Source organism: Anastrepha ludens, chromosome 6 (genome assembly GCF_028408465.1).
Source record: "Anastrepha ludens isolate Willacy chromosome 6, idAnaLude1.1, whole genome shotgun sequence".
Classification (NCBI taxonomy): Eukaryota; Metazoa; Arthropoda; class Insecta; order Diptera; family Tephritidae; genus Anastrepha; species Anastrepha ludens.
The window spans coordinates 26,838,641-26,852,923 of NC_071502.1; the positions used below are offsets into that span (position 1 = coordinate 26,838,641).

The following is a 14,283-nucleotide window of genomic DNA, read 5'->3' on the forward strand; positions in this document are numbered from 1 at the left end:
GTAAGTTTTTATATTTTCCTTACCATTTTTAATTAAATCTTAAAATATTAAATGCATCGCCATACTAATTTATTAATACTTGTTCTTAAACCCAATATTTTTGAATGACTCTTGTCAAAGAAGCACCACTGTAAAGGGGGAAATTTCGTCGGAAACAGTAAACAAAACAAAAACGACATAAATTCCACAATGCCGCAGAATTCTGAGCAAACGTCAAACAGCAAACGAAAGCAACAGGAAACAATAACAACAAAGTCAACATTACATTCAACAATTGTGGGTGCAGCAACGATGGTATACGACCGCAAAATTCATTCAACCACTTTTTTTTACCAGTCGCCAAAGTGAAACATATTTATTCTTGCAGCCGGTCAAAAAATTAATGTGAAAAGAATACAGTATTTCAGAATTGCATATTGTAGATAGAATACCATTATAGATATATGTAATATTCGCTACTTTGTGTTTTTAAAGGCTTATAAATGGAAAACGCAAAAGGAAAACAAAATTAAAGCTAAATGATTGCATACCTGCGAAACCCAAACTGGTCTGAGAACGTTCAGCAATTTTGTGATGAAAGAGCTAAGCGAAAGAGCTTTAACAAATAGCAGGAAAATAAGAACACTTAAAGCAACCATATAAAGCTGTAGAGTAGCCGCTGCGCCACTATCACAGTGGTCGTACTGACGTCTCCAGCAGCTGCTTGGCGGTGTAAAAAAGAAGTAAAACGTTAATGCTGTTGTGCTGAGTGGAGATGGTTATGGTGGCGTTGAATCGTGAGCCAGAAGTCGTGGTTTGTGAGACTCAGTTATTGCGTTAGTACGTTTTGGCCACATCAAGCAGACGGTTGTGCAGCGACGGTTCGTTCCGATCGATGTAAACACTGTGTTAGCGGTAAAACTGGATTTGGATTTCTATAAAATTGTGCCATAGCAAAAGAAAGGCAAACTAAACGCCGACTAAGCGAACCAGCCAAACACCTAATGAATTAATATTAGCATAAAGTTCCATTTGGATTGTTCAAGAATTTAAAACGAAAGTTGGAAATTTTTGTGATAGCTGCGTCGCAGATGTTTAAGTTGAAATACTTAGACACGTAGCTGCGGACACACTTTTTTTTTTGTTATCCCAACTACATACTGCAGTTCACTAGTGTATGGTAATGCGTATACCGTCGTCAGCGTACAATTCAAATCCCTACTCCTTTCAGTTTCAATACGGGAACATAAATAAAACTACACCCACAATTTTCCATCATTGTACACTCCACCTCGCCTACACTTCATTCAGCTAGCCTTAGCACAATAAACTAACTAAAAATGCTACGTTCCTTTCGTTCCTTCTACGGCAAAATAATCATTTTTGCGTTGGTGGCTCTTTGCTTTATACTTTACATTAAAGTGCTGCAAGTGGAAGACACCGTAAGGCAAACACAGCAACTACAAGCTGCGAAATTGAAGGACCGGCTGGAGGAGAACGATGTACTACCCAAAGAGCGCCAAGCTGAACGTAGAGTGCACACAAATCCACGACATCGTGTACTTGATCGTCCTGAAGACAATGAAATTCTAAAGAAACCAAATCAATCCTCACGTCCAACCGATTCGCCCTATGAGCTAAGCATACGTTTGGATTTGGAAAAGCAGAACCCTGCGCTGGGTGCGCTCGGCACAGCAGCACATTTGAGTGGTGAAGCGGCACGGCGTGGCGATGAGATCTACAAAAAGATATCGCTAAATGAGGAACTCAGCGAACGGCTGTCGTATAATCGAACTTTAGCTGATTCGCGTCATCCAGCGTGTTTGAAGCAGACCTTCGATGTTTCAACACTACCTACCGCAAGTGTGATTGTGATTTTTTACAACGAGCCATACTCAGTGCTGGTACGTACCGTGCACAGCACCTTGAATACCTGCAATGACAAAGTGCTGAAGGAAATAATTCTGGTCGACGATGGTAGCGCAAATGAGGAACTGCATGGCAAATTGGACTATTACATCAGTTCAAGAATACCGAATGGAAAGGTGCAGGTGCTGCGTTTGAAGAATCGGTAAGTAGAAGAGATGGTTAGGTTAAGTACTGCTGGCTGATCAGTAAAAGGATCGCACTTAGAGTTCTAGATCAGTAAAAAGATCTCACTTAGAGTTCTATTCACCATTGTGTTACCAGTGCTATATGTTTGGAGTCGGATTATTATTTTATGTAATTCGTGATGCACGTTTTCGCGAGCTTTAGCAAGTATAAGATATAGTAGTAGGTGTTTTTAGGAAGTGGTAAATGTAAAAGAACGGTAGCTAATATGCTGGCCTAGCTGAGAACCTGTGTATGATGTGTATATATGTGCATATATGCACACAAACTTCAAACAAAGGTGTGCCACACACCTTCATAATACAATCTATTTCTTGTAATCATTTCGATAGACAAGACAACTACACAATATGAAGAAGCAAAGTGGCTCTAACTATTGAAGCGTGAACAGATAATGCAGACGACCTTCATGCCCTCGATTCTGATTAGCCTGTGCTGGCAAAACGTGGCAATTCACAAATCGGAAATTTATTTACAAGACAGTTGCGTCTATGTTTTCGGAACATATTTAAAAAAATAAAATAAATAATTAGCGCGCATACTTCTGTTAGGTGTTTGGCCGAGCTCCTCCTCTTGTATTTATACCTATACAACAATCTTTTATATCAATAACAAATTTTAAACAGATTAAATACGACTCTTTTAAAGCCCAAACCATATGCCTGTACCTAAGCACACGTGTAAATCTTCTAATAAGGCAGTGATATTTTTGTATTCGACATGACTACTGCTTCGTTTATATTCACACACGTGCTGCTGTCGCTAAGAATTTCATGCTTTTTAACTCCGGAAAGCAATAACTATTTCACACAAAAGTTTATACGATTTTACAAAGTAGTTAGCTGCATACACAACTTCAAACTAATGAATGAACTGACTCCGATAAATACATACATACATACATACTACTACTACATCTACTGCTTACCTAGGAAACAATGTGTACATGATCACTTCATTGGGTCAAGCTACTCATAAACGGTACTAAAAAGATGATTCGCGCTTGCTAACATCAAGCAATAACCGACGGGCCAAAAGCGAATGGGCATTTGCGCAATGAATAGCCGCCAGCAATCGCAATAGTCTAACCGCGCTAGCAACAATATTGAGGCGCAACTGGCGTTCTGCTTGCATTTTATTGCACTGCTAATATTGGCGACTAAACAATTCAGCGGTTACAGCGGGTAACTTCCGCGGTGTCGCTAACAAAATAACTATTGCCGCTTGGAGGTCAATAAGCTTTTACTTCGCATTTGGCCTAAATGCCACATGTCAACTGTCGTCATAGCGCTGCCGAAGATGCACCGCTTTATGGCTACGAGTATTTCGAAACTTGCTCTGCGCTTGTACACACAGACACGTACATACATATGTATGAGTGTAGAGTTGATGCTGTATTCGTTACTCATCGTGTTGTATTTAAACTCATCGAATGGTAATCATCATCTTCAGCATTTCAATACTAAGTCGATTAAGGTGTGAAGCGCTAGCCACCGCGCCGTGCGCCGCATCCACTTGCCATCGTTTACTAGTTTGCTAAGCAACTTTTCTATTTTGCTTGTACATACAAACATTTGTACATAGATGGGGGTATGTAACATTTATATGTAATTTAGTTTGGCTTCGTGGCTAACTTGTCGCTGGCAGTTGCTTAACATTTCTTTACTTTGTATGTCTGCTTTTAATTTGAATATGTGGCGCAGCGGCTGAAACAAAGTAGCTGTTTTTTTTTTATTTGTTTTGTTTTTCAAACGTCATTGCACGCAACGGCGACTACTTGGCACACTCACATGCACACGAGCACCGAAACGCACTTTGTGAGAGCAGGAAGTCTTATTAGCGCAATTGTTTTATATTTTTATTATTTGATATTTTTCTAATTCATATTCAGTGCCTTGCTTGCAGTGTAAAATCAAATCTGATACCTGCAATGAAATAGAATACATATTTTATATATATTTCTTGTTGATGCAGCCAATTCAACTGCCCACTTCTTCGCGCTTGTAATTACTGCCCCGCCTCTGTGTCAGTTTACCAAGTTATTTGATATTTTATTTGCAATAATTAGTTACCTTTGTCTTCTTTTGTTTGCTCCATCTTCTAGGCTGGGTTTGATACGCGCCCGTTTGGCTGGTGCGCGCATTGCCACCGGCGATGTGCTAATCTTCCTTGACGCCCATTGTGAAGCGAATGTCGGTTGGTGTGAGCCTCTGTTGCAGCGTATCAAGGAGTCACGCACCAGTGTGTTGGTGCCGATTATTGATGTAATCGATTCGAAAGATTTCCAATACAGCACGAACGGCTTCAAATCGTTCCAGGTAGGTGGTTTCGAGTGGTCGGGTCATTTCGATTGGATTGAGGTATCGGATCGCGAGAAGAAACGTCAATTGCGTGAATGCAAGCAACCGCGTCAAATATGCCCTGCCTACAGTCCGACCATGGCGGGTGGTCTTTTCGCCATCGATCGGCGTTATTTCTGGGAGAGTGGCAGTTATGATGAACAGGTGAGTGGTGTTGGGTGACGGCAGCAATTGGTGTTAGTTGATGCGTTCACAACGGTATTTTGATGGATTAGTTATAGTAAGTTGTTTCAGCACTGTAAAGACTTGCACTTTCCATGAAATGTGACTATTAAATAACAGTACTACTGATGTTAATGGAAAATGAATTGCGCAATTGCGCATGCGCCAAGCGCCAACCGCCGTCAGCGCTGGCGTGAAGACCTCAAAGTAGTCGGCATTACACTCGGTCGCATTAGAATTGTTTGCTTTTTTGTTCGATGTAACAATAGAGCTACGAAAATTCACACGGAACTTGGAAAACTTGACACTGCATTCATAGAAAAAAAAAAATATATCACAATGAATATTTATCGCGTGCACTGTTTGTTGAGGCGGCACGCGTCTTGAGGTAGCTGCAAGAAGACTTTTTTAGCATTTTTGCGATGAACGGTAATTTTGCACGGAGCGTTGTAGCAATTGAGGGGGAGCGTCCATTGAAAGTGATAGTAAAAAATAATCAAAAAATCAAAATAAAAAATTTGTATTGTTTAATCTTCTTAATTGGCGCGATAACCGCTTACGCGATTTTGTTATTTAACAGCCACACTTAAATTAAAATTTCTTATAGACCCTTTTTGGGTATTTGGCCGAGCTCCTCCTTCTATTTGTGGTGTGCGTCTTGCAACGGCAAACGCCATTTTATTCCATTTCAACATCTACCCGCCCTTATTAAAAAACCCTTTATTTCGGTGAACGTGTCTTTTAACATTAACCTCACTTTAATTGCGTCATAGTGAAAAATAGGCAATAATTCATATATTTTATTAAACAATTTTTTTTTATTATTACAGATGGATGGCTGGGGCGGTGAAAATCTAGAGATGTCTTTTAGAATCTGGCAATGCGGAGGCACAATTGAGACGATACCTTGCTCGCGTGTGGGTCACGTCTTTCGCGATTTTCATCCATACGAGTAAGTTTAAATAATAACTGTCTCTCCCAGTGAAAGAAATAATTGTAAAAATACAAATGTGTGTGTATGTATGGTAACTTTCTTCTAAAAGTTGGTAGAAAATACGTTCGGTTGCGTGGTCGGTATTATTAGAGTACACAACCCATGGGATCAGCCTATGACCACCATTGGAATCCTTGAGGACCGGATTTGCTTAGAGGAGACGGATAGGTTAGGTAAGGTTGACCTGGCTGGCTGAAAGCCATCGCATAGACCTATTGATCCTTAGTGGTACCAGATGGAGCTTGACCCTTACGTTTCTTGTAGTAGGCTTCTTGTAATAAGCCTGCGTCTTTTGCGAATCTAAGTACGCTCTAACCCCGGGAGACATTCTAACTTCTCATATTGTAGAGCTCCTAAACGTTTCATTCGGGTTCTAGCTAATGCAAGGCAAGAACATAGAAGGTGTTCAAGAGTTTCCCTCTCTTCTAGTTCGTTGCAAGGAGGCGGATTGCGGAGGAGGCGGTTTGCAGTGAGCATTTTCTCTGTGCGTGTCCCGCCTTTGCTAGAGCAAGGCTACGAATTATTGGTTCCGATGTCATGAGAATAAGTAAAATTCGTTCTCTCAAACTGGAGGATATTTTCAGATTTCCTAAAGTATCTGGAAAATTCTCGCATGACTAGCTATCTCTGTCTCTATTTTATCCTATCCTCTTTCTCTGTCATTTATCTCCTTTCCTCCTTGACTATCTACCCTCTAACTTTCCTGAGCTCTGAATGCAATGGGCTTTTTAGTTCCTTCAGCGAATTCTCCTTAATGGCTTCTGTCGGCTCAAAGCGGCGTTCGTGGAATGGCAATTTGAGTTTTGGGAAAAGGAAAACGGCACAGGAGGCTAATACGGTGAATACGGTAATTTTTAGATGATATTTCTCGAGTTTTTCGTCAAAAAAGTGTTCACAATATGAGCCTTGTGAGACGGTGCAAGATCCATGAGTTTTCTTTCCTTTGAAATGTCGCATTACGAATTCCGAGTAGCATGACTTTCACTTTTGACCGATTCTGACGTGGTTTTTTGGGTTTCGGCTCATGTGGATAGCGCCATTCAGCCACCTGTTGACTGGTTTGCATGTCAAACTCATATACTCACGTCGCATCACCTGTTATGATGCGCTGGATAAACGTTGGGTCCGAATTCACTTGCTCAAGCATGTCTTCCGTCACCTTCTTCCGATGAATTTTTTGAAATAAATTCAACTCTCTTGGAACGAGTCGAACAGGGACGCGTCTCATGCCCAATTGATGGTGTAAAATGTTGCAAATTGATTTGTGAGACACGCTAAGATGACGAGCTACCCTCAAACTTAATTGTTAGTTTTTCAGCACCATTTCCTTGACTTTGTCGACTACTTTGTTTTCATCCGTTGAAGGCGTTCATGGGCGACCAGATCGGTTCAAATCTTCCACGACTTATCGGCCCTCTGCAAAAACCTTATACCACTCGTAGACCCGTGGTTTTGATAAAGCACACTCGCCATAGGCTTTCTGCGACATTTTCAACGATTCGTTACGCGAAATCCCGTTCAAAACACAAAATTTAACACAACTTCTTTGTTCGATATTTTTATCCATAGTGAAAATCGCAGAGCACACGCGAGGGTGACTGGTATAATCAGATGCCAAAACCAAGCTAATTGACAGATCACGCTCAAACTCTGCGACACTATATAGGGCAGTTGCACCAACATTCCAGCAAAAAAAATTTAGACAAATGTATAACGCGCGCTATTTAAATGAACAATTCCCGATATGTTTTTGACGGAATGTATGTATATTGGCAAATTAGTTAATAACCAAGAAGTACAAGCATAAACTACAAAAGTGACCTTTATTGCTTTCGATTTGTATTTCGGAAATTGCAGCAACGGTGACTGGAGGCTGTGGTTCAGAAGTGCATACCTCTATACTGTTCACTAGACAGGGCTAGTTTACTGGGGCGGCAGCCCCTTGGTCGGGAAAACCCGAGTCATTCCCGTAACGTCGAACCGGCTGCCATGGGAATGTGCATACCTCTCATTCCTATTTAAGACTCATTCCTATTTAATATCTCACTTCAAATAAACCTTATAAATTTTATCTAAAATATATTTACTTAGATTCTCCATTTTAACCACCATCTAAATTTAAATTTAGAACTTTTACTCAATTCGTAAATTTGAATTTGTGTTTATTTTTACTTTTATTTTGCGATCAGCTGTTTTTCTCACTTGCAAATTCAAACAACTAAAAAAGGTGTCGAGTAAAACTTGCAACTTCCCCTCAAAATGGAATGTCATTTTGCTCTCTCACTTTCCCCTACTTTGCCAGTTTTTTGGATGCATGAACACCAAAACTTGTTTCATGAACCGACCACTGCATATGTGAACGTACTTTTAGACAGCTTCTGTAGAAGTCATGTATCTATGATTTGTTGTTGTTGTTGTAGTTGTAGCAACATAAACATTTCCCATACTTACATACGGGGAATGCTGCTGGAGTGACAATCCTTGGCCGGATATAAATCCGGGTCGTTTCGGTAACGACTGTCGTGGAAACGATATACCTACAATAACACAAGTAATGCAGAAAGTAGTCTTGGGAAATGAGTATCCTCAGAAGAGGAGGAGGGAGTGTTTTAGTGGCCACACCGCTCGACGCAGTAGACGACGGCCGCTGTAAGTGCGAAGGCATTTTGAACCCTACCTCATCCACAAAAAAAAAAATTTAAAATTATTGAAAAAATCTGGCAAATTTGAATACTCTTCCCTGCATCTTTTAGTTCGACATTAATAAAGCGTTTTTTCAAGCATGTGGCCTATTACCCTTGTTTATTGTTTAAATAAAAGTATTAAAATCGAATGTCGAATACAAAGAAGAAAAAACACCTGCATAACTTTCTTTGTTACTTAGCAGCTGTTAGCACACAAAAAGCGATATTTCTATACATTTAAGCAAATTTTTTGATTATTGACACTTCCTGTTTTTTTGGGTATTCAAGCGATTGTTAAGTATTGAAACAAGTACGGCTGTGTTTTATTTGCGTGCTTTTCTTTCTGCTCTCAGTTCAATAAAAGTGTGAACATACCGGCACACAAGTACAGGGTGGGCCAAATAAGACCTACTAATGTTAAACACAAATAACTTTTGCAATAATCATTTATTTTGGTTAATTGTTTTTATACATTGAATATATTTTATGGAAATTATGTATGAAATATTACAACAGACAATTGTTCACCATTTTTCTCGATACAAAAATTGGCTCTTTTTAATGCGTTTTCCATTACACAACATAATGTTTCTGGTGGAAGGCTCAGTACGAGGGGTGCCTTTTATATGTCGGGATTAGAGAACAAAAACAAATTTTAATCATCGAAAATCACTTTATTGTTTTTCAAAATATTCTCCATGAAGATCTTTACACTTTTGCATGCGTTTGAACCAATTGTCGAAGCACTTTTGCCACTCTGAATGAGGTACCTCCAAAACATGCATTCTGAATGCCGCAACCGCTTCTTCAGGTGTCGAAAAACGTTGACCTCTCAGTTTGTTGGAATAAAAAGAAGTCATTCGGTGCCAAGTCAGTACTATACGGTGGATGACCCATTAATTCGATGTTTTGGGTGCTCAAAAATGCAGTTGTTTCAGCCGATGTGTGAGAGCTCGCATTGTCTTGGTGAAGAGTGATCCGTCTTTGGCGATTGGTTTTCCTAATTTCTTGGAAGACAACTGGCAAACAAATGGTTGTGTACCACTCAGAATTTACTGTTCTGCGTTGTTCTAGTGGTACGGTTGCGACATGTCCAGTTTTTCCGAAAAAACAGGCGACCATTTGCTTGGAGGTGCTTCGTGCGCGAACAACTTTTGTTGGATTTGGCTCATCTTGAAACACCCATACAGTCGACTGCTGTTTACTTTCGGGCTCATACGCGTAAATCCATGATTCATCACCTGTCACGATGTCATAGACGTGTTTCGATGCTCTGCGATCGTATTTTTTGAGCATTTCCTTCGACCAATCGACACGAGCCTTGTTTTGAGCGATTGACAAATTGTGTGGGATCCAACGCGAACAAATTTTTTTGACAGTCAAATGTTTATGCAATATTGAATGTATGCTGGTCCCACTAATGCCTAAGATTGTCTCAATCTCTCGATAGGTCACATGACGATCTTGCAATATCAGTTCGCGCACAGCATCAATGGTTTTCGGAACAACAACTGATTTTGGACGACCTTCACGAAATTCGTCTTGGAGTGAACTACGACCACGATTGAATTCACCATACCATCGATAAACACTGGTCCTTGATGGAGCTTCATCGCCAAAAAATGAATTAAGTTTATCCATGCAATGTTGCTGAGTTAATCCACGTCGACAGTTGTAAAAAATAATCGCATGAAAATGTTGACGATTTAATTCCATTTTTGGACGGAGATGAATCTTTTAAGTTTCTGTAAACAACGCAAATAGTGCTGGTATTTCAAAATGTTCTGAGTACGTAAAAGCCAAAAAATGTCAAACTTTGCGATACAGCTGTCAGTTGCCAGATTGCAACACCAGGGTTGCCAAATCCCGACATATAAAAGGCACCCCTCGTATTTCGTCTCGAATATTTTGCTTCTCTGGTTTATTAAGATACACTTTGTCTTTTAAATATCCCCATAAAAAGAAGTCGGGCGCAGTCAAATCTGGCGAACGAGGTGGCCAAGGGAAATCTGAATTTTTGGAAATCAGGTGTTCGCCAAAAATTTCACGCAGCAGGTCCATAGTTTGCCTAGCAGTATGCGCAGTTGCTCCATCTTGTTGAAACCACAAATTAGGATACTGCTCCGCCATTGGCCGCAAAAAGTTTTCAATCAGTGTTCTGTAAGAAGCTCCTGAAATCGATTCCGGCGTTTCATCCTCATTTTCGAAGAAATATGGACCGATAATTCTAGTGGCTATAACACCGCACCAAACAGTACATTTAGATGGGTGCAACTGATGTTGGTGTGTTGCCGTTGGATTTTCAGAGCCCCACAATCTACAGTTTTGTTTGTTGACATAACCATTTAAATGGAAATGCGCTTCATCCGACATCAAAACATTATTTAAAAAAGAGGTTGTCTGTAAAGTCGGTTTACTGACGATAGTTTAACGTGACAACGTCATAAGAAAATACTGATGCAATGGTTGCAATTTTCAAAACAAAATTTTAATTTTATTTGTTTGATAGATATTTTGTATGGATATAGAGAAGGAGGTAAATGGAATCGCAATGGTATAGGTCAAGTTACATTTACACAAACGTGAAAAATGACGAAACATTTATCAAATTCATGAAAGATATCTTCAATTTCGATTGTGCATCAGACGTTAATAAGTCAACAACACTAAGAGGCACCATCAACGATTTACCTTTTTCAAGACACTTTACACTCGAAACACTCCCTTTCATTTCCTACTTTTCCTATCATCGTCGTATTCGCAACAGAGAAATGATTCATTACCATGCACACGGGAAGAAGGCATATGCAAATACAAATATGCGAATTTATATATGTACATATGCGCATATACATACATATATACATATGTTCACTCAAGTAGGTGTGCAGATGTCGAACGTTGCCGAATGCGGGGGCTGATTGTGCTCTTTGTCGTTCGTTCCGCGCTCTCGCTTGCAGTTCAAGCAAGGTAACGACGATTGAGAAAGATAACGACGATTGAGCAAGATAACGACGATTGAGCAAGATAAGGACATATTTTTTCGTGCGTGCACCCGGCTAAATCGAATTATAAGACGTTATCACGTCAAAATCAATTTATGTGGCTAATTGTGTAAGAATAGAAAAACTAATTTTAACGCGTTGTGTTGCACTGTAGGGTTTCATAATAAATTTCCAATAATTCAATTATAACTTACAAAAAGAGAAAAATAAATATGTCAAAAAATAAAAAAAGTTATTTGTGCTTAACATTAGTAGTTCTTATTCGGCCCACCCTGTATTTTGCGGGTATCTTTGTTTTCGCTTAATTAAACACTGATTGTTCATTTCCCCCACTCACTTCCAGATTCCCAAATGATCGCGACACGCATGGCATCAACACCGCACGCATGGCGCTCGTTTGGATGGACGAATACGTAAATCTCTTCTTCCTCAATCGACCCGATATGAAATTTCATCCCGACATTGGCGATGTGACGCATCGCGTGATGTTGCGCAAAAAATTGCGTTGCAAAAGTTTCGATTGGTATTTGAAGAATATCTATCCGGAAAAATTCCTACCCAATAAAAATGTAATCGCATACGGTCGCATACGCGCACTGAGCAAAGACTTGTGTGTGGACGATTTGTCGCAGAGCAATGAGAAACCCTACAATTTGGGCATATTCTGGTGTGCCAAAACGTTGACGAAATCGCAATTCTTCTCGCTCACCAATTCGCAAGTGCTGCGAAATGAGTTAAGCTGTGCTACGGTGCCGCACGGCGATGGGGAGTCGCGAGACGTGAAGATGGTGCCGTGCATGGACAACGACGACTATAATGAGCAGTGGGACTATCAGGATGAACATTTGATACATGTAAATAGCGGCTTGTGTTTGGATCACAAGGAATTGCGCAGTTCGGACGATATACAGGTGACACGCTGTGATAATGACAGCGAAACGCAGCGCTGGACGATACAACACGAGAAGTCGCTGTGAGAGCGAGCGGCGGTGAAGAAGTCGAAAGTCTACTAAACTAATACGTTTAAGTTTAAAATTAAAGCCATTGTGTAAATATTGAAAACACTACATACATACATACCAACATGTACACATACATTGTAAATTCGGAATGCACAATTTTTTATTGAATTTTTTTTTACTTTTTTTTTGTTTTTTTTTTTGACGACACTATGTAGCTAGGATATGTAAATTATTTTGATATGCAAATATGAATCGCGAAAATGTTGTATAAATGCAAAGTAAATGATTTATTAATTTGAAATTAGTAGCAATGTTTGTAGTAGGAATAAATGTGTGTAATTAAGTGAAAGCAGGCATTCCTTGTGGGGCCGTCTGATGAATCGCTCCTGACTAAGAAGTAGTTATTTTGCGCACAAACAAACGCAACACGCTTGTGTGTGTGTGTGCGAAGTGCAGTGTAGTTAGTGAAAATCTATTTAAATTGTAATTTGCTGTTTTCCTTTTCTAGATAAAGCCACCAGCAATTGTAACGAGCGAATAATTTTAGGCTAAGTAATTTTTGTATATTTTTTGGATTAAGTCAAACAAATATTTTTTTTTTATTTTAAAAGGACAGATACCTGTAAACGGCCATATTTTCCGTGATTTTCAGTAAAATTATTTAAAATGAAAAAGTCAATATATTTTTTTCAAAATTGGCACACAGTTTATTTATACATTAAAATAATATAAACATTTTTTTATTTTAATCATTTGAAATGGCGGATGTGCACTCAATTCTTCCAGGAAGGTCGCTGCGGGGCTTCTCAATCGGCAGCCATTGCAGCATCGGCGCCAGTGAACTGAATACAAAAAACCAAGAATGTTTTTGTTTATTAATGTCATAATTTCTATATGAATTTTGGGGCGAATTTTCCTACAATTTTTGCTTCGAAAAAATTATTTTTTCGAAAAATTTTCCAAAACTTGTAAATTCACATATAAAGTAATATCATAAAAAAGATGTGTGTAAAATTTCAGGGAGATCGATCAATAACTTTTCGAGTTATCGCCAATTCGAAAAATATAGTTTTGAAAAAAAAACGCGTCTAAAGTTTTAATACAACGTAACTATACCTCTCCCAGCGCTCGAACGCGGTTGACGACTTACGTTACTTAAATAGTGAAATTTACGTTCCAAAAATTGTTTGACATATTCTTAAAGGATTATATTAACATTTTATGAAAAAAAAAATTTTTTTTTTTGTCGAAATTTTACAGGTATCTGTCCCCTTAATTGATCAAGAAGAAAATCAAATTTGTAAAAAAATCTTTTGCAACGCAGCACTACGTTAATAGATAGTTACTAAACTCGAATGATGACAATAACTCATTTTACCATGACAGTGAAAATATTTACGTGCAGTTTGTGTGTATAGAACCTATGGAAACTATTCGATTACTATATATTTACTATATATTGCTTATCATTGTGAAATTAGAAATTATTTAAAATTGCATTTACCTCTACATTTATATGCTAAGTAGTATGATATTTAAAAAAAAATGTTTTATATTTAGTTATAATTATATAAAATTATATTGCAAAAGTTATGTAGCTGTGCCCGTCCTCCAACTGATTTTTATTCCTTTTGTATTTTTTACTGTTATTTAATAAACAATTTTCTTTTAAACAATTAGCGCATTTAAAATTTGGTTGCGCTAAACGAAAGCGTAAAGCACGGTCCTCGCACTTTTCCAATTTTACCTACTTTCCCTGTATCTAAAAAATAAAAATTAAAAAAAATCTCATTCCTCAAACCCAAAAACTTATCCTTTCCATCCTTTACATCCTTACTCCCGCACAATAGTCAGCGCATTATTTGCATTGTGGCTGCTAAAAACAAGCAAAAACAAATGAAAGCACACAGTTACACATTGCATCAAGTGGCGCCAGCAAGAGGAAGCGGGCAGCCGCGGTAAGACACACCACTTTAGCGAAGACCTCAACCATCTGTGCGATCCTTCTGCCAGAAAAATGTGACA

The 14,283-nt window shown here is 38.8% G+C and overlaps 1 protein-coding gene across 1 annotated transcript; it reads left to right on the forward strand.

Annotated features, from left to right (window-relative positions):
• The first annotated feature begins 236 nt into the window (after positions 1 to 236).
• Positions 237 to 13,159, forward strand: LOC128866775 (polypeptide N-acetylgalactosaminyltransferase 1). The gene is made up of 4 exons (XM_054107756.1): positions 237 to 2,050; positions 4,196 to 4,595; positions 5,444 to 5,565; positions 11,640 to 13,159. The coding sequence occupies exons 1-4, from the start codon at positions 1,320 to 1,322 to the stop codon at positions 12,271 to 12,273; spliced, it is 1,887 nt and encodes a 628-aa protein (XP_053963731.1). The 5' UTR covers positions 237 to 1,319; the 3' UTR covers positions 12,274 to 13,159.
• Positions 13,160 to 14,283: the final 1,124 nt, after the last annotated feature.